General features: G+C 37.2%; 1 protein-coding gene across 1 annotated transcript in view; it reads right to left on the bottom strand.

Annotated features, from left to right (window-relative positions):
• Positions 1-21419, bottom strand: part of Adamtsl3 (ADAMTS like 3) — a 320152-nt gene that overhangs the window by 33974 nt on the left and 264759 nt on the right. The window contains exons 22-23 of the mRNA XM_005320199.5: positions 20063-20190; positions 16944-17072 (exon numbers count right to left, since the gene is read on the bottom strand). Coding sequence (XP_005320256.1) covers positions 16944-17072; positions 20063-20190 — 257 coding nt within the window. The remainder of the gene's footprint in view (positions 1-16943; positions 17073-20062; positions 20191-21419) is intronic.

Below are 21419 nucleotides of genomic sequence, written 5' to 3' on the forward strand. Positions count from 1 at the left end.
TATATATATATATATATATATACACAATGGAGTTCTACTAAGCCATAAAGAAGAATAAAATTATGTCATTTTCAGGAAATGGATGGAACTTGAGAACATTGTTCTATCACTAGTACTATCCCAACTTAGTGCCCCTCTAATTTTTCCTTTTCATTCATTTATTTCATCTAGCTAAAAATAAGCCAAATTCAGAAAGTCAAGTGTCATATGTTTTCTCTTGTATATGTGGAAACTAGACAGGAAAAATGGAAAAGAAAGGGGGAGGAATCTTATGAAAATTGCCAGGAAAGCAGTAGAGGAAAGAAACCAGGGGGTGGGAGGAAGGAAAGGAAAGGGGAAATAGTGGGCAATGATGTTGGCTAAACATATTGTTATATCCTGTGCATGAATGCATATGTAACAATGAATCTCACCATTATGCATAATTATAGTACACTAGTAAAATATGTAAAAATAAAAACTAAAAATAATAATTAAAAATAGATATTGCTTTACCCTCCATACGTACTCTATGCTCTCTGCTATCTCACATCAGACAAAAGTAGAGTCTTGGAGGGCAGAAAACAAGCAAGGGCTTCTATTGTATAATAGAGCTGATTGGCTCTAAGTGTTTACAACACTTCACTTTTACTGCCTTGTAGATAGAGCCTCCCAGCTGCAGATGAGTATATCTCAGGCAGGTCTAGAAAACTCTGGCTCCTGCTTGGACAACAACAGAGGAGCCATGAAGAAGCAGGCCAACCAGGAAGCACCACTCAAAGACTCCTCCTGGATTTGAAGCACCTCATTTTTTTCAGAAACCTGGGTTTCAGAAGATCTTCCTGGTGATCTCTAAATAAAATACAAAATAGGGCTGGGAATGTGGCTCAGTGGTTAAGTACCTCTGAGTTTAATCCCTGATACCCTCGACCCACCCTCCCACACCCCCCAAAAAAAGCAGATATTGTGTTCATCTACTACTAAAAAATATTTTTAAAAAAAGAATGAATGAGCACAAATGTGGAAATAATGTGATAAAAATACAGAGGGCTTTATTAAGGTCAGTCTGCATCTACCATGTGAAAGGATGAATGTTAATGGGTAGCTGGGAATCTGCTAAGTTTTCGGTACAGAAAAATGTATTGGTGGGACTGAAGACAGGAATGAGGTGAAGATCCTTAGGGATGAAAGCAGTACTGTTAACAATAGGACTAGATCACATTAGTCTGAATGCTTCAAGACAATGTTAAGACTCGGTATATGCAAACACACAAGGTTTTTTTTTTTGCCATAAGTCTGAAATTTGGTAGGAGTCTGAATAAGCTTTCCTGGTTTTCATTTTGCATATCCAGCTACCTTATTCTAGATTTTCTTTTCACTTTTTGATTGCATACAGACCTATGTTTTCTCCATATGAGAAACTGAGATTGGATAAAAATAATATTCAATTCTCAATGTGCATTCAGAATAGAGCTTCAATGGATCTTCTAAGAACAAACTACTGTTTTAGAAACAAGGCTTTGTAATCTGCTAAATCAATAATCTAAATATGAGTACAAAGAGGTTTGGGGCAAGCATGAGAAGAGTTGGGTAAGGGTGGATAGTCATTACCAAATAGTGCAGCAGGCCAGGCTCCTTGCCCACTTCTGCAGGGGTGGTGGAAGCACGTGGCCTGACATGGCACTGCAGACAGAATCTTGGCCTAACATTAGCTGACACCTCTCCGTGTACTCAACTTGGATCCTAGATCTCACACATGGGACAGTGTTCCCCCTCAAGTGGGAACCTGGCATTTTACCCATTCCTGAGCTTCTGGAACCCTGTTCACAAGCTGTAGCACTTCCTAGATTCTGCTTCAAACCTCTGCTTTGATACCCTCCCTCTGGTAAGACCTCCTGTGTTTTTCCCATTCCACTATCTCTAACCCATTGTTTCCTTCTATGTAGACTTGGGTTTAAATCTTAACTCACACACTGATTAGGTATAGAAACAAGGACAAGTAACTATATATACTGGAGTCTATTTCCTCCTAAGCAAAATAATGTACTACTATTAAAACTAATATCCATTTCCTAGGCTGTTTGTTCAAGCTGATATATGTTAGCTACTTAAGTGATTGTTGTTTGTGATGAATTTTGATAGTTTTTCACTATGTTCTTTATTGAGATGCTGCCTCTTAGCATCTACTTCTCTGTCTCTACAATAAAGCTGCTCTTAGTCTTCATATGCTAATACCGCAGTCCTAGGCTGGGGACATTTGTATCATAGCTCCTCAATTAATGATACATCATTACTAGATTTCAGACATGTCTGCTCTTTCCTGAACAAATCAGAGACATGGTATCTTAATCCAGTATCTTGAGTGAATGGGAGATTTTAGGCCCAACAATCCAATCAATGACCAGTAATAAAATTTGGTTGAGCTCAATTTGTGGGCTTTATGCAGTTGCTCCTCTAATTCTTCATCCATATTGAAGGCAGAATGCTCTTTCTAAAAATCAGATAGGCTCATACCATTACCCTGATTAGAACTGTTCTTATCTCCTCATTGCCAGTAAAATGCAGTCCATGTGTTTTAGCATGGCATTAAAAGACTTTCACAATCTGGTCCTAAATTACACTTCCAAATGCACCTCTTACCACTCCCCCTCATATCCTCTGCTTTACATCATGGATCTACTCGTGGTTTTGAAAACAAGCCAGGCCTTCTCCCATTTCTGTGCTTTTACATATATGCTTTTTTTGATTAAATTGTCCTTCCTTTTTGTTATAAATGTCTTGGTTGCAATTCATTTCTCCTGTGAACCTTCTCTAACTATTTAGAAGCCATAACTAATCTCTTCTTTATGTGTCTGGCACACTTTTTAAACACTTCTATTATTTTTTGTGACATCATATCATAATTCCTTTATCTACATAGCTACAGAAACAAGATCTTATTCATCTCTTCTCATTAAGGAATTAGATTGGGATTGGTAAATCCTAAGTGGATGCTGCTAAATGGATGGAAGGATGGATGGAGTTTCCAACCATCCATGATTGATTTTTTTAAAGTTGTAGATGAATACAATACTTTTATTTTGTTTATTTAGTTTTTAAAAAAATATTTTTATAGTTGTTTATGAACTCAATGACTTTATTTGTCTTTATGCGGTGCTAGGATCAAACCCAGTGCCTCACACTTTCGAGGCAAGTGCACTACCACTGAGCTATAACTCTAGCCTCACTCCCCCTTTTGTAGTGTGGTGCTTGAGATAGAACCCAGTGCCTCAAAATTGCTAGGCAAGTGCTCTACCACTGAGCCACAATTCTGGCCCCCATGATTGATTTTTGACACACATAGGATTAAGAGAGGAAGAGGGTGGAATGATTTCTGTATTATACGCAAAAGTAGGAAAAACTAGGGGGGAGCCTTTTAGAGTGGAGAGAGATGTTTTAAATAGACTTTTTCCCCCACTAAAATTTTAGCTATTTCAAGTATTGTAAATAGTCTAAAAAGGAAATAACCACAGTATAGGAGAGAGTATATATTTCAAAAACCACAGATCAAGAAAAATAAATTAGCTTTAATTTAGGTTATGGTCTAAAGCACCAAAATGTTCAGTTTATCAAACAGGAATAAGCAAATCCTCAAATTTCCTTTTTAAATCTTCTGAAAATTATATGTAGAGTTTTTTAAAATTTTTATTATTGGTTGTTCAAAACATTACATAATTCTTGACATATCATATTTCATACATTTGATTCAAGTGGGTTATGAACTCCCATTTTTACCCTGTATACAGATTGCAGAATCACATTGGTTACACATCCACTGTTTTACATATTGCCATACTAGTGTCTGTTGTGTTCTGCTGCCTTTCCTATCCTCTACTATGCCCCCCTCCCCTCCCCTCCCCTCCCATCTTCTCTCTCTACCCCATCTACTGTAATTCATTTCTCCCCCTTGTTTTTTCCCCCTTCCCCTCACTTCCTCTTATATGTAATTTTGTATAACAATGAGGGTCTCCTTCCATTTCCATGCAATTTCCCTTCTCTCTCCCTTTCCCTCCCACCTCTCGTCCCTGTTTAATGTTAATCTTCTTCTCATGCTCTTCCTCCCTGCTCTGTTCTTAGTTGTTCTCCTTATATCAAAGAAGACATTTGGCATTTGTTTTTTAGGGATTGGCTAGCTTCACTTAGCATAATCTGCTCTAATGTCATCCATTTCCCTGCAAATGCCATGATTTTGTCATTTTTTAGTGCTGAGTAATACTCCATCGTGTATAAATGCCACATTTTTTTTATCCATTCATCTATTGAAGGGCATCTAGGTTGGTTCCACAGTCTAGCTATTGTGAATTGTGCTGCTATGAACATTGATGTAGCAGTATCCCTGTAGTATGCTCTTTTTAGGTCTTTAGGGAATAGACCAAGAAGGGGAATAGCTGGGTCAAATGGTGGTTCCATTCCCAGCTTTCCAAGGAATCTCCATACTGCTTTCCAAATTGGCCGCATCAAGTTGCAGTCCCACCAGCAATGTACAAGTGTACCCTTTTCTCCACATCCTCGCCAGCACTTGTTGTTGTTTGACTTCAGAATGGCTGCCAATCTTACTGGAGTGAGATGGTATCTTAGGGTGGTTTTGATTTGCATTTCTCTGACTTCTAGAGATGGTGAGCATTTTTTCATGTACTTGTTGATTGATTGTATGTCCTCCTCTGAGAAGTGTCTGTTCAGGTCCTTGGCCCATTTGTTGATTGGGTTATTTGTTATCTTATTGTCTAATTTTTTTGAGTTCTTTGTATACTCTGGATATTAGGGCTCTAATTGAAGTGTGAGGGGTAAAAATTTGTTCCCAGGATGTAGGCTCCCTATTTACCTCTCTTATTGTTTCTGTTTCTCTTGCTGAGAAAAATCTTTTTAGTTTGAGTAAGTCCCATTTGTTGATTCTTGTTATTAACTCTTGTGCTATGGGTGTCCTATTGAGGAATTTGGAGCCTGACCCCACAATATGTAGATCAGAGCCAACTTTTTCTTCTATCAGACGCAGAGTCTCTGATTTGATATCAAGCTCCTTGATCCATTTTGAGTTAACTTTCGTGCATGGCAAAAGAAAGGGATTCAGTTTCATTTTGTTGCATATGGATTTCCAGTTTTCCCAGCACCATTTGTTGAAGATGCTATCATTCCTCCATTGCATGCTTTTAGCACCTTTATCAAATATAAGATAGTTGTAATTTTGTGGATTGGTCTCTGTGTCCTCTATTCTGTACCATTGGTCAACTCGCCTGTTTTGGTACCAGTACCATGCTGTTTGTTACTATTGCTCTGTAGTATAGCTTGAAGTCTGGTATTGCTATACCGCCTGATTCACCTTTCCTACTTAGAATTGTTTTTGCTATTCTGGGTATTTTATTTTTCCATATGAATTTCATGATTGCTTTATCTATTTCTACAAGAAATGCTGTTGGGATTTTTTATTGGCATTGCATTAAACCTATAGAGAACTTTTTGTAATATTGCCATTTTGATAATGTTAATTCTGCCTATCCATGAACAGGGTATATTTTTCCATCTTCTAAGATCTTCTATTTCTCTCTTTAGGGTTCTGTAGTTTTCATTGTATAAGTCTTTCACTTCTTTTGTTAGGTTGATTCCCAAGTATTTTTTTTTTTGAGGATATTGTGAATGGGGTGGTTGTCCTCATTTCCATTTCTGAAGATTTGTCGCTGATATATAGGAATGCCTTTGATTTATGCGTGTTGATTTTATATCCTGCCACTTTGCTGAATTCATTTATTAGCTCTAGTAGTTTCTTTGTAGACCCTTTTGGGTCTGCTAGGTATAGAATCATGTCATCTGCAAATAGTGATAATTTAAGTTCTTCTTTTCCTATTTTTATGCCTTTAATTTCTTTCGTCTGTCTAATTGCTCTGGCCAGTGTTTTGAGAACTATGTTGAACAGAAGTGGTGAGAGAGGGCATCCCTGTCCTGTTCCAGATTTTAGAGGGAATGCCTTCAATTTTTCTCCATTCAGAATGATGCAGCCTGAGGCTTAGCATAGATAGCTTTTACAATATTGAGATATGTTCCTGTTATCCCTAGTTTTTCTAGAGTTTTGAACATAAAGGGATGCTGTACTTTGTTGAATGCTTTTTCTGAATCTATCGAGACGATCATATGGTTTTTATCTTTAAGTCTATTGATGTGGTGAATAACATTTATTGATTTCTGTATATTGAACCAGGCTTGCATCCCAGGGATGAATCCTACTTGATCATGATGCACAATCTTTTAGATATGTTTCTGTATCTGATTTGCCAGAATTTTATTGAGGATTTTTGTAACTATGTTAATTAGAGATATTGGTCTGTAGTTTTTTTTCTTTGAAGTGTCTTTGTCTGTTTTAGGAATCAGGGTGATGTTGGCCTCGTAGAATGAATTTGGAAGTTCTCCCTCTTTTTCTATTTCCTGAAATAGCTTGAAAAGTATTGGTATTAGTTCTTCTTATGTAGAGTTTTGAAAGTAAATGAACCTTGGGGGAGAGATGGCATGCGTGTGCGCTCTCTCTCTCTCTCTCTCTCTCTCTCTCTCTCTCTCTCTCTCTCTCTCTTCTCAAAGGAACTTGTAACTTAAAGATGTTTAAGAATTACTACCATTAAATTCTATCCTATGTAGTATAATCCCAAGGATGATGGGGTAAAATAATTAGAGTGATGAGACTATATTTAGCAATTTAACTATATAATCCTGATGCACCACAAGTATTTTCCCAAGGTCCTTTCCTGAAAGGGACATTATTAAACCCTGTTAAGAATTAAGCTGATAATTGGCTAGACATCAACAGAATTCCTAGGTATATTCTACAGCCTTCAAACCCTGAAAAAATTCCTTGATTAAGAAAATCCTTTAAAATTTTATGTTTCCTTGGAAACTGATCAGCATCCCATAGATATGAAATGTTTCCCCTGCTCTCTCTTATCTCCTGGAGCACGAAGAGCTTTAGTCCAATGAGAGCTACATTTTCCAGCATCTGCTCATACATACAATATACCTACTATTTCCCTCATCCTGTTTCATCAATGAGTACAAGAAAAGAAAAAGAAAAGGCACAACGGTACTGTAGGGCTTAAACTTACACCACAGGTTGAGACTTTCTAGAAGGCAATTTGATAATAATGTATTTAGCATTATAGACATTTTAATGCTCTATGAAGTTATAAAATATTCAGTGTCCTGTGACCTAGTAATTCTAATTCCATTCATCTGTTTTTAAAAAAGTAATTCAAGCAACACAAAAGTTATATGCACAAAAATGCTTCTTTTACTGCTATTGTAATTGTAAAGAAGTATAAATAGCTTAAGTTTGCAAAATTAAGGGAATGATTTAATTAGGTTAAATTCATACAATGATACATTGGTGCAGCTATTAAATACTACTTATGACTTTTTAATAACATGAGAAAATTCCATGACTTAAACATAGAGAAAGAGTTACAGGAATATAACACAATGGAGATAATAGTTGTTTGGGAGATGGGATTACAGGAACTTTTTGCCTCATAATTTGTATGTTTTCCAAATATTTTAATAATGAGAAGGGTTACTTTTTGTAAGGAAACAAGAAAACACAAAAAAGGGGAGGAATTCAGAATAAAAACAGCACTAGCTTCAGAAGCAATGACTCAGTTCCAATCTTGCCCTGTCATTGGCCAGGTTTGCTCCTTTGGTCAAATCTTTCCTCTCTGGGCCTTGTTTGCAAAACTTGCAAGCTGGACTCATAGATTTCTTTTTTAAAAAACTTATTTATTCATTCTTTTTAGTTATACAGCAGAATCCATTTTGATATAAATATATAAGCATGAAATATATCTTATTCTAGTTAGGATCCCATTCTTATGGATATACATGATGGTGGGATTGACTGTGTCGTTTTCATATATGTACATGGGAAGATTATTTCAGATTCATTTCTGAGGTCTCTTCATATTGAACTTTCAATATTTTGTTTCAACCAGTTCTTGCCTAGTTACCTCGGGGGAAATATGTTTTCCTACTTTTTCTTCATTTTTTTCTGGAGAAAATGTGGCACTGGATCTAGATTGTTCAACAAAGGGCCATGGCTGACATAAGACATCTAGAAAAAGCTATGCATTCTGAGGATCATGAGGACATAGCCAAGACCTGAATAATTCTCACCTAATACTGTTCAAGTCTCCTCAAACCACCCTCTCATAGTTACTTTCCCTTAGCTATTTTTGCCTTAAGAAGTTTTGAATAAATGAAAGACTATTTCAAATCTACCAAATTTTGTTTTCATCAAAGTACAGATACTTTCATTATTTGGTTGTTTTCTTTTTATTACAACTATAGTTTTCAAGTCATAATATAGGCAATTGGAATTTTCATGGGCTGGTATTCTGGCTCCAAACAATTCCTTTGTAGAGGACATTCTATCTACCTATTTTGAGAGAGAGTTCCCCCCCCCCATATTCCCTCCTCAGTTTTATTATTAGATGAAAATTCTTGATGCTCAATTCTAAATTGTGATTTCCCATGTTTCTTTTCTTTCTTTCTTTTTTTAGGTTCTGGGGATTGAAATTAAGACCATACACATGCTAGTCAAGTGCTTTACCATTGAGCTATATCCCTGGCCCCTGTTACCTTATTTGAAACATTTTCCTACCTTTGTATTAATCTTATCCCTATCCCAGATTCTTGCCAAGGACCCAGGATGCAGAGCAAAATTCCAGGAGAAGAAGGCATCTTCCTGGTCACCCTCCTAACCTTTCATTTATAACAGAAGACCGGCCCCAGAGAGTGTGACAGCAAGGTACAGGTAGGGCCCAGAGGGGGGAGAACCAAAAGGACATTTTAACTGAAAATCACAAGTCATGACCCAAAATTAATGGACATTGATATGTCTTTATTTGCTTTAGACATTTTTAAAGCAATAAAGCATTATAGCTAGAGCTAAAGTTCTATCCCCATGCCTTCTTTCTTTCCTTCTCCCAAGAGTAAAAGCATTCTAACATAGATATACATCTCTCTCTCTCTATGCTATTATAAATAATACTGCAATGTACATTCTTAATACTGCCTCTTTGCTTAAAGAGGCAGTATTAAGAATGTACAGTAAAGAGGCAGTATTAAGAATCCATGAGTGGAATTTCTGGTTTTGAGATTTATCTTAAGACTTTATCAGATTTTACAAAATTATTCTCTGAATTGGTTCATCCAACATGCACTTTGGCCAGCAGTGCATGAGATCCTACTCTCCATGTTCTTGATAACCCTGGGCAGTATTAAACATTTTAAGCTTTCCCAGTGTAATAAGTCTCAGGTGGAATGTCACTTCTATTTTTAGTTCCTTTACAATTGAGAACAGGAACATTTTCATATGTTTATTAGCCACTGGGGTTTTACTTTCTGATAATTATCTCTTCATATCCTTTTTTCGTTTTTATGTTGGGTAGTTTGCTATTTGTATTGATTCCTAAAGGCTTGGGCTATTCTTACCACTTGTTCTTTCATTTTTATTATAGGTTTAGATTGTTAAATTTTAGCAATCCTGTATGGCTTTTTTAGTATTTTTAAATTCTAATTTGTTATATATGACAGCGGAATGCATTACAATTCATATTACACATACAGCACAATTTTTCATATCTCTGGTTGTATACAAAGTATATTCATATCAACTCATGTCTTCATACATGAACTTTAGATAATGATGTATATTACATTCCACAATCATTTCTAACTCCATGTCCCCTCCCCTTCCCCTACCACCCCTTTGCCCTATCTAGAGTTCGCCTATTCCTCCCATGCTACCCCACTATGAATCAGCCTCCTTATATCAGAGAAAACATTCTACATTTGGTTTTTTGTAATTGGCTTACTTCACTTAGCATTATCTTCTCTAACTCCATCCATTTACCTGCAAATGCTATGATTTTACTCTCTTTTATTGATGAGTAATATTCCATTAGGTATATATTTCACATTTTTAATCCATTCATCTATTGAAGGGCATCTATGTTTGTTCCACAGTTTAGCTATTGTGATTATGCTGCTATAAACATTGATGTGGCTGTTTTCCTGCTATAAACATTGATGTATGATGTTTTTAAGTCCTTTGGGTATAGACCGAGGAGAGGGTCAAATGGAGGGTCAAATGGAGATTCCATCCCCAGTTTTCCAAGGAATCTCCATACTGCTTTGCATATTGGCTGCACCAATTTGCAGTCCCACCAGCAATGTATGAGTGTGTCTTTCCCCCCACATCCTCACCAACACTTGTTGTTTGTATTCTTAATAGCTACCATTCTGACTGGAGTGAGATGATCTCTTAGAGTAGCTTTGATTTGCATTTCTCTAATTGCTAGAGATGATGAACATTTTTTCATATATTTGTTGATTGATTATATATTCTCTTCTGAAAAGTGTCTTTCCAGGTCCTTGGCCCATTTATTGATTGGGTTATTTGGGTTTTTTTGGTGCTTAACTTTTTGAGTTCTTTATATACTCTAGAGATTAGTGCTCTATCTAATGTGTGAGGGGTAAAAATTTGCTCCCAATATGTAGACTCTCTATTCACCTCACAGATTGTTTCTTTTGCTGAGAAGAAACTTTTTAGTTTGAATCCATCCCCTTTATTCATTCTTGATGCTTGATTTTAATTCTTATGCTGTAGGAGTTTTATTAAGGAAGTTGGGGCCTAATCCAACATGATAGAGATTAGGGCCTACTTTTCTTCTTTTAGAAACAGGGTCTCTGGTTTAATTCCTAGGTCCTTGATCCACTTTGAGTTGAGTTTTGTGAATGGTGAGAGATAGGGGTTTAATTTCATTTTGTTGCATATGGATTTCCAGTTTTCCCAGCACCATTTGTTGAAGAGGCTATCTTTTCTTCAATGTATGTTTCTGGCACCTTTGTCTAAAATATAAGATAATTATAATTTTGTGGGTTAGTCTCTGTGTCCTCTATTCTGTACCAGGGGTCTACCTGTCTGCTTTGTTGCCAATACCATACCATTTTAGTTACTATTGCTCTGTAGTATAGTTTAAAGTCTGGTATAGTGATGCCACCTGCTTCACTCTTCCTGCTAAGAATTGCTTTAGCTATCCTGGGTCTCTTATTTTTCCAGATGAATTTCATGACTGATTTTTCTATTTCTATGAGTAATGTCACTGGGATTTTGATGGGAATTGCATTAAATATATATAGTGTTTTTGGAAGTATGGTCATTTTGTTAATAATAATTCTGCCTATCCAAGGGCAAGGTAGATCTTTCCATCTTCTAGAGTCTTCTTTGATTTCTTTCTTTAGGGTTCTGTAATTTTCATTATATAGATCTTTCACTTCTTTCATTAAGATGATTCCCAAGTTTTTCTTTGAAGTTATTGTAAATGGGGTAGTTTTCCTTATTTCCCTTTCTGAGGATTTGTCACTGATATACAAAAATGCCTTTGATTTATGGGTGTTGATTTTATATCCTACTATTTTGCTAAATTCATTTGCTAGTTTTAGAAATTTTCTGGTGGAACTTTTTGGGTCTTATAGGTATAGAATCATATCACCAGCAAATAATTCTCATTTGAGTTCTTCTTTTCCTATATATATCCCTTTAATTTCTTTTGTTTGTCTAATTGCTCTGGCCAGTCTTCCAAGAATTGCGTTAAATACAAATGGTGAAAGATGGCTTATCCTGTCTTGTTCCAATTTTTAGAAAGAATGCCTTCAATTTTTCTCCATTTAGAATGTTGTTGGCTTAGAATGGATAGCTTTTATGATATTGAGATATTTTCCTAATTTTTTTAGGGTTTTGAATATGAAGGGGTGATGCATTTTATCAAATGCTTTTTCTGCATCTATTGAGATGATCATATGATTCTTATCTTTGAGTCTATTGATGTAATGAATTACATTTATTGATTTCTGTATGTTGAACCAACTTTGCATTCCTGGGATGTATCCCACTTGATTGTGGTGAACTCTTTTGTTGATATGTTTTTGTATTTGCCAGAATTTTATTGAGAATTTTTGCATCTATGTTCATTAAAGATATTGGTCTGAAGTTTTCTTTCTTTGATGTGTTTTTGCCTGCTTTTGGAATCAGAGTGATATTGTCCTCATAGAATGAGTTTGGAAGTGCTCCCTCTTTTTCTACTTCCTGAAATAAATTGAAGAGCATTGGTATTAGTTCTTCTTTACAGGTCTTGTAGAATTCAGCTGTGGGCTTTTCTTGGTTGGTAAGCTTCTGATGGCATCTTTTATTTCATTGGTTGATATTGGTCTGATTCAATTTGGGCAAATCATATGACTTAAGAAATTTGTTGATGCCTTTGATATTTTCTATTTTATTGGAGTACAAGTTTTCAAAATAATTTCTAGATATCTTCTATATTTCTGTAGTGTCTGTTGTGAAATTACCTTTTTCAAAACATATTAGTAATTTGAGTTTTCTCTCTCCTCTTGTTAGCGTAGCTAATGGTCTGTCAATTTTATTTATTTTTTTCAAAGAACCAACTTTTTGTTTTATCAATTTTTCAATTGTTTCTTTTCTTTTGATTTCATTAATTTCAGCCCTAATTTTAATTATTTCCTGTCTACTACTTTTGGTGTTGATTTGTTCTTCTTTTTCTAGGGCTTTGAGATATAGTATTAAGCCATTTATTTGTTGACTTTTTCTTATTTTTTTTAAAAACTGAAATTATCCTGCATTTACAGATCCAAAATCTTTCTATATTTTCTTGGATTTTCAATGTAATTATATTATCTATATATGAGAAGAAAATTTCTTTTATTAAACTTCCATTTTCTCTTAAAAATACTCTTGCCAGGCACAGTGGCACACACCTGTAATCCTAACAGTTTGGAAGGCTGAGGCAGGAGGACTGCAAGTTCAAAGCCAGCCTAAGCAAGTTGCTTGCCCTGATTAATTTAGTGAGACCTTGTCTTAAAATAAAATATAAAAAAAGAGGTGGGATGGCCCTGGGGGGCACCAAAATAAACAAACAAATAAATAAAAATAAACATAAAAGTACTCTTATTGCACTGGCTAGTTTATTTTTGCACAGCTGCAGTGATAAAGGGCATTTAATCACTGATTTTAATAGAAATGTTTTAAAGTTTTACCGTTAAATCAGAGTAAGAATGATCTCCTCTATTACTGGTTTTCCAAGAGCTTTTAACATCATTTTATGTTGAAACCGATCAAATGCCTTTTCTATATCTATTAATAGAACCAAAAAAACGTTATCTAAATTTCCATGGTAAATATAAAGATGCTCCACCTAAATCTTCCTTCAAAGAACTTGGTGACTCAGCTTCTGGCAGTTTCCAGTTGTTAGTACCTCCACATTTTCCTCAGTTCCCCCTAGAGCATGCTCCTTCCATACCCATGACTGACGAAGGCAGGTGTGTGAAGGGCCTGGTCACTGTGACTCACACTGGGGCAACCTGATGAGTGAAATATGCTTCAAAGCTCTCCTGGGCTTGGTGAGACTTTGTGGGCCAGCACCACAGTTCTCATTTGCCTTCTGTCCACTCCTGCTTGATGGTTTCGTTCCATATATGTTAGCAAGTAATAAGCATCCTGCACACTGAACTCCATCTCAGGATCTGCTTTCAGAGGATTCAAGTTTGTGGCAATTTGTTCAGATATTTTTAAGTGTTAAAAATAAAATCTTGGCTTTCCCAAGGAAACTTCTACTTAGTCTTATATATGCCTGGATTCAGTTTCATATAACTTTGGCTTTTATTCATTCATTTGCCTCTGTATCTGCCCTTATTGTGTATACCCTACACAAATCAGCTGCTTGGGGTGCTATCAGGTGCCAAACACGGTGGTAGGACTTTTCTTTCTGAAGAAGTATATACTATGTGTTATAACCAGTACTCTAAAATGTTTTTATTCTTTAGTTTAGCTTGAATTTCAAAGCATCCCCAATCCTTTCAGGCACTTTCACCTTGCTCTAAGGGGCAGTTGTCCAGTGGAGCTTGTGTTTAAGAGATTTTCTACTTTGGGACTGAGCCATTGATAGCTTTGACAGTGCCATCCATTTGGGAATCACCTCGCTCAAACCTACTCCAATCTGTGGGCCAAGAGAGCTTCTCAGATCTAAGATGGAAAAAAGAACAATGCTTTTGCTATGCACTTACACGATTAAAAAATTAAGGATGCAGCTATATATCTTTACTGTTAATTTTGCTCAGAGGAGCTTTCTCTTCTTACCAGAAGATGACAGAAAGGGTACAGTTAGTTTAATGGCCTCCTATTCCCCATTTTTAGAAAAAATAAAACAAAACTTCTTTTTTTAAAAGAGCAAGATAAATAACCTTTACTATTCAGAACTTTTAAACTTTAGTAATACACTGATTTTCAGGTTCTACTATTTAGTAGATTATTAGAAATATCCTTAAGAATTACTAGAAATAATCATTGTTGATCTCTGTACCACATGGATTGAATAAAATATATTTGGCGATTATAAAGGATTATGAATTTGTCTAGAAGTTATGAATATGTGGTATGGAATCTACAAAATGAGCTCATTATAATTAATAAAAATCTGGTAAAAGCAAGTGAAAAGTAAAACTCTTTATACATCACTGATTTATAGAAATTCTTATTTGAAATATAAAAATGCAATTTGCAAGTCTTTGATTTTGTAAATTATGTTATAATGTACTCATATGAACAAAGAAGGACTAGATGATAACCATCCTATATAGTATATTTCCTGTTTTACAGATGAGGGCAAGAAAGATATGTGACTCACCTACATTACATGCTAGCTAGTGACAAAATTGCTGTAAAACCCAAATATCCTGACCCTACATTAACTTCACTGTCTTTAAAAAGATGACTCTCCATAAAAAGTTAATTTGGCCATGGCTTCTGCCCATACAAAAAGACTAAGTTCATTATAGGTTTGTTTAACTCAAAATAACTGAAGTTCCTTCAGAGACAGGTTTATTTGGAAAAGAAAAGAACCCCTTATGAGGTTCTGGGGTCTAAAATCCTAGGAGATGGCTGCCGGGTCAAGAAGACCAAATGGGACAATCCCTAGGAAGAGCAGAATGATGGGGCAGAAAGCAGGGAGATGGGCGCTCCCAACACTGAACCTTATGAAGAAAGAGGCAAGTTGTGCTATCCACCTACAGCACAACAGCACAGGGCAGGAGGGGCAGCTGCAGTGGGAAGGGGTCAGAGACAACCCTCCTTCAGACAGGGCCTGGATAAGAGAATAAACCTGACACACACACACACACACACACACACAAAAACAGTTTGCCCTGAATGCAGTCCCTGGTTTAGGATAGCAAATACTCCAACCCTTTAAATGGCTCATCTCCCTTGAAAGCCTGATTTTAAACGATTGGGGAAGTGAAAAATTTAGAAGTAATGCTATAAGTTGAGGTTTCACTTAATAGAAGTCAGATCTATTTTTCAGAGTCCTCTGCAGGTGGAGGGCTATAGAAACTTTAGACATTTGTGGCTTGGAATCTGCAAAGCTCTGTTCTGCTTTTCTCCTTGCTGTGGCCAGAGAATGCCGGCCATTCTGTAATGGTAGGTCTATTTTGCCAGAAAACTCACATATTTGTGGGTGGAGTCAGTTGGGAGACTGGAGAGATTTTTCAAAAGACTGCATTGGCCAAGTACTGCAGGGACTTCCAGAGGGTGAAAAATAATACCTTGGGGGTTAGCAAATTTCCACTGTTTGTGGAGCCAAAGTTGCAGCTCTGGAAACATGGCAAGTAACTGATCACTCCAGGGGAGGAGAGCTGAAAGCTGGATAAGTGACATGTGCTTTCACTGTGTCACTGAGAACAGTGGTAAAGGCTCCTACAGCCAACCTGGACTATCTGGGTTATGGCCCAGGCAAAATTCATCTTCAGTGGCTCCAACTACAGGTTTCTTCTTAAAGCTTGGATATTAGGGAATCACAGCTGTCCACAGAGTTAAGTCAAAATGCAGTAAATTAAGGGCATATACAAAGTTACCTTAAAAGAGCAGATCTGGCTGGGCATTGTGGCGCACGTTTGTAATCCCATAATCCTGCTGAAGCAGGAGGACTGCAAGTTTAAAGCCAGCTACAAAAATTTAGTGAGGCCTTAAGCAATTTGGCAAGACCTTGCCTCAAAATAAAAAATAAAAGTGACTGGGGATGTGATTTGGTTAAGTACCCCTGGGTTCAATCCCTAGTACCAAAAAAAAAAAAAAAAATTAAATGAAAGAAAAAGATCTCAAATTTGAGTTCATAATTCTCTGTAAGGAACTGATAAAAAGTTGTTTATGCAACCTCACTCATGCAGATGTAATGTTCATCTACAGCTTGGGGATGGATGGGCTCAGGTTAACACTTAAGAGAGTGGCTTAAAGAGACAGCACAGCCCTAGGTTAAGGTACATAGTGTTATTTCTACTGAAGAGTGTGTCTGTTAGAAAGGAGGGTTGTCCACAGTTATAAACAAAGCAGAAAGAGCCACTGAGATACAGGCTGATGGTGCCCATCCAAGGACAGTCCAGGACAGAGCCTAAGCAGAGGACATTGATATTCCTGTTGCCAACCTGACTTTGCTGAGCCTAGACTTTGTCTAGTTAGAATATACATCTAACAATTTTCAAAAATCCCCTTTCAATCTTCATTTTTATTAAACAACCATCTGATTAAACACCACCCTTCCCTATAGATCTGCCCATAGGGACAAAGTGTTCTGGTCTTGCTAATATGAACATTCTGGTATGCATGGCAGTGACCGTTCATGCTAGAGACAAGTAAATCGGCATTCTGTTTTATACATTTGTCCTCTAAGCTTGGATAAGCTCTCTCTTCGGAGTCAGATCAACTGTCAGTGTGCTGAAAATCAGATTTTTAAGCCTATCAGATTGAAGTCTAGAATATTAAAATACCAGCTGCTGTCCCTGGCAATTGGCTAGTCATGCACCCTCCCACTGAAAACAACCATGCTTACCTTTTACAGGACATCGGATTGACACATTTGCTTGAAGGGCTGCCTCCACGATGCCTCCCACCACAATGGACAGATGGTTGTGCTCTGGTTTGGTGATATTTCTTTCAACAGACAAGATGACAGGTGCCTCTTAATTCAAAGGGAGTAGGAAACTATGTTAGGTTCAGGCTTCAGTTGTTGATAAACCATTCTGCCTTTTGTAAACTTTGTTGAGCTCTTTGAGAGCAGGGTAGAATGCTGGTCCTTGCTATCCCCCATGGTACACCATGGGGACTGGCACATACATAGCTAGAGATGCTCAGTGGACAGATGAACAGATTGGGTATATAGATGGATGGATGGACAGTTGGCTGGATGCTTTCAAAGGTGCACTGCAACAATTATATGTAGGCTATAAAGATATTTTCCTTTTATAATCAGAAAAAAAGAATAATTCCTCTTTGATAATTTGAAGAAGGAATTCAGAAGTTCAGAAGAAGCAATGAAGACATGAAAGGGCAGGAATAATGTCTCTGCCATGTGGCCTAGGATGAGTTGAAGCAGGGACAAAACATGCCAGGGCTTGTGACCACCTGACATTTTCTGGAAGGGAGAAGGCATGGGCTGAAGGAGCAGGACCAAATATCCTGATCCATTCTTCTGTCCCTTGGTAGGAGTTATCCTGGATGGAGAAACCTCTAGGAGCCCTCTCATCTTGAGCTAAGAATAAGACAAGGTTCTATTCAGTTAAAACATTTTCCAAATGCCCAATCTGTGTCCATTCTGGGGTAACAAGATCAGAGGTACTTCTCCTCTCTTGATAATCACAAAGACTACCTACCAGTGCAGAGGGTGCAAGCAGGTGTTTTCAATATAAACATGGTATCTACAATATCTCTTACAAAGTTTTTCTATATATGGTGCCAGAGTCAGGCTGTTGTGTTCTCCCCAGAATAAAAACTAGGGTTCTAGATATCATTCAAAGACAAATCAGAGAAAATCATATAGGAAGACCACAATTCTTGTTGAGCCTCTTCTAATTATATATTCATGTGCTCATGCAAAATTTTTCCTCTCTGGACTTTAGTTTGAATCCCAGTGAAAGGACTTCAGTAAAAGATTTCTTAGGTATCTTCCAGCTACACTTCTCTCACTCAAAGTATGGTTCATAGAGGCCCCTTCTTACCTGACTTAAATGAACTCATCTCAATTTAAAATAAAATGCTATTATTATTTAAAGACTATTAACTGCAAAGAGGCCTACTTAAAATATTATTCACATCTCTCTATACGCAGAAAATCTCAAGGGAGAAGACATCAGATGTACCCAATTTATGAAACTCTCTGAGGTTATTACAAGTGGATTAGAATAGTCTGCAAGGAAAGTTCAAATTTAGCATTTTAGTTAATGTGAAACAAATACCTGAATAAAACTTATAGGAAAAAAAAATAAAAACAAACCCCAAAAGAGTAAAGAATCCAAAGACTTTCACTTCTTTGAATTTTGATACTTAGCTAACAGATTAATTCATTAACTCATTCAGGAAACGTACTTTCTGCCTGACATGAGCAACAGGAATACAGAGTTGGAAAACACACATTCTTGCCCATGAGGAGCTCAAGGACTGGTGACACCATTACTGCTCAGGGTTATGGATGTTGACATAGAGAAAGAGGCTGTTTGCCCAGGGGTTACACAGCAGTATGTAGGTATCAGGGAAGGCAACATCCCAGGAAGGACACTGACAACATTCCTCTACCACAGCACCATTGCAGTGATTGGTTTCCCTAATCTGACATTAATATATAAGCTCCTGGGCAGTGGGGAGACTATACTTCTTTAACCATTTTTATGGTCTATGCATAGCTAATTCATGAGAGAATAATGACACTTCAGCAAGCTATCTTGGTAACCATGGTATTCTGGAGAAGAGAATCAAGGAAAGGTCACGTTTGGGAGGGTGGGGGACCGAGCATTGTACTCTCCTAGAGAGTGTGGCCCAGTGGAAAGCTACCTTAAGAAGTATAAAGACAGAAAACTTTTGGCTGACAGAAGGCTTTGGTTGTCACAGCTCATCCTCTGGCTCCTGAGGACTACTAGAAATTTAGATTATTCTGGGATGGGCTTAAGGGGAAACTGAAGTGTACATGTGCATATGTGTAGGGTAAATTCTATTCCCCCAGGAATTCCAAAAATTTGGAACTGACTCTTCCTGGAAAGGAGCTAATGTTCACAGGGCAGAATAATCCAGGAGAAAACAAAAGGCTAAAGGCTCTGCCTTGAGAAGACAGCCAGAGAAGGGGCTCAGAATCTTTAAGCCATGCAGATTCACGGGCCTTTTAAAATCAACTGGCCCAGTCTCCTCAATTAAAAAATGTGAAGCACCTACCACACAGCACAACTCTTAGTTGACCAAATGCCAGACTCTAAACCCTGATATTGTTCCTCTTCTCATCTAAGTCTATTTGAGCCATAGACACCAGAAACTCCAGAGTAGGGAGGTCGGGAATAGCTCTTGTTTTATTTTTACAAAACATAAGCCTCCCACAAGAAGCACTGCCACCTAAAATGTTCCTTTATAATAAAAGCACATTTTAATATCAAAATGACATTGTCCAGCTCCTGTGAAGACACACATTAATGTAAAGTTGCAACCTCCAGGAGGTATTTCTAAGGATTGGCAGGCTTGCTATCAGGAGGGATATGCAAAAGAATAATTATTCTCTTTCCTTTAAAGGAAAAGGAAAAAACCTCTAAACTTTAAAGAACTTTTAAAAAATCTTAAAAACTTTAAAAAAATATTTTGGGACTTTAAAGGAAAGAAAAGTCCATAATATCAATACCTCCTACTAAATCTGCCTCACTAATCTCCTTTTCTTCAAGAATAAGCTCTAGATTAGCCACTTCCAGAGAATGGGCCTTTATCCATCAACAGCCACATAACCTAGGAACATACTAAAACACCAATTCTCAGACTCATCCACACCTACCAAGGCAGAATCACAAGGGTAGGGACCAGCAATCTATGTTTTAACAAGCCTTCAGGTAACTGATGGAGTTCAAGGTTGAGAACTGACGCTGTGGAGATTAATGTTAAAAACAAAACAGAAACATTCTAGGTTTCAACCAAGGAGATTACCTGCATACAGCACAGAAGAACTTTCCACATCAGAACCAAGATGATTAGCTACAGAACATTCATAAATTCCTTGTTCTTTCCTTGTAGGATTCTTTATCTGTATTCTCCCAGGTCCATCCGAAATTATCCTGTAAAAGAGTTATAAAGAGGGTGCATTCAAGAACACATTTAACTGCCCTGGGGCCATTAAAAGTTGCAGAGAAAGAAGAAAAACAAATTTATAGGCCTTGGCCTAAAAGGGATCCCCAAAGATGATCTTGTCAAGCATCCTACCTATAGGCATGCAGATCAGCAGGGCAGGAGAGACTCTTCTCTTGCCTTAGATTCACTACACCCTTAGAACTAGACAGTGCTTGGGTAGCCAGCATCCCATCTTCCTTTACATGAGAACAGACTCTTCTGGATGGAATTTTGGCTTAATCTACCCCATTTAAAAACAAACCTATTAGTTTGTTGGGTATTAAACCTTCATTTCCAGCCCAAATCCTTCCTAAGAAGCTTCAGGTATGAGTTTTCACAGTGAGATCCAGCGGGCTTTGGTATAAGCTACTCTGTGACAGATCACTGTCTCACCATCACTGTGTGAAAAGGTCAGCTGAGGTAACAAGCTAAGACTTCAGTTTGTACGGAATTTTGACTGTGCCATTAAGAATTAGGGATAGTGGGCATAGTGGTATATGCTGATAATCTCAGTGGCTTGGGAAGCTGAGGGAAGAGGATTACAAGTTCAAATTCAGTCTCAGTAATTTAGTGAGGTCCTGAGGAACTTAGTGAAATCCTGTCTCAAAAGAAAAACGTCTGGGGATGTGGCTCAGTGGTTGAGAGCCCCTGGGGTCAATCCCTGTACCCCTCTCCCCCCGACACACACATACAAAAAGAATCAGGAATAAACTGCATGAGTCCCTTATAGTTTTCCAATTACTGATATTCCTAAAAGCCTACATGAAAATACCACTTTGACAATCAGGTGTTTACTAATTAGGTTATTATTCAGAGAAGTGAGAGAAACTTTAAATTTTATTATTCCTAATGATATGAATCTACTTCTAACCTGGACCATTGGCCCATGTATTATTTATTTTCCCATCCCACTTTATAGATCTTAGCAACAGGGACCAGTCTGACTTCTAAACATAGCATTTCTTCATTAATTGAGCTGAGCCACTTCTTCCTGTCACTTCCTGTCACTCATCCTATGCTCCAGCCATAACAAACTTGTTTCCAGAACATTCCATGATCTTACATCACCTTGAGCTTATGCATATGTTGTTCTCTTTATCTGAAATGGCCTTTCTTCCTGCAATACTTTGTCCTACCATTGGGTACTGGATCACATGTAATTTCCCCTGTAAAGTTT

Source organism: Ictidomys tridecemlineatus, chromosome 5, assembly GCF_052094955.1.
Source record: "Ictidomys tridecemlineatus isolate mIctTri1 chromosome 5, mIctTri1.hap1, whole genome shotgun sequence".
Classification (NCBI taxonomy): Eukaryota; Metazoa; Chordata; class Mammalia; order Rodentia; family Sciuridae; genus Ictidomys; species Ictidomys tridecemlineatus.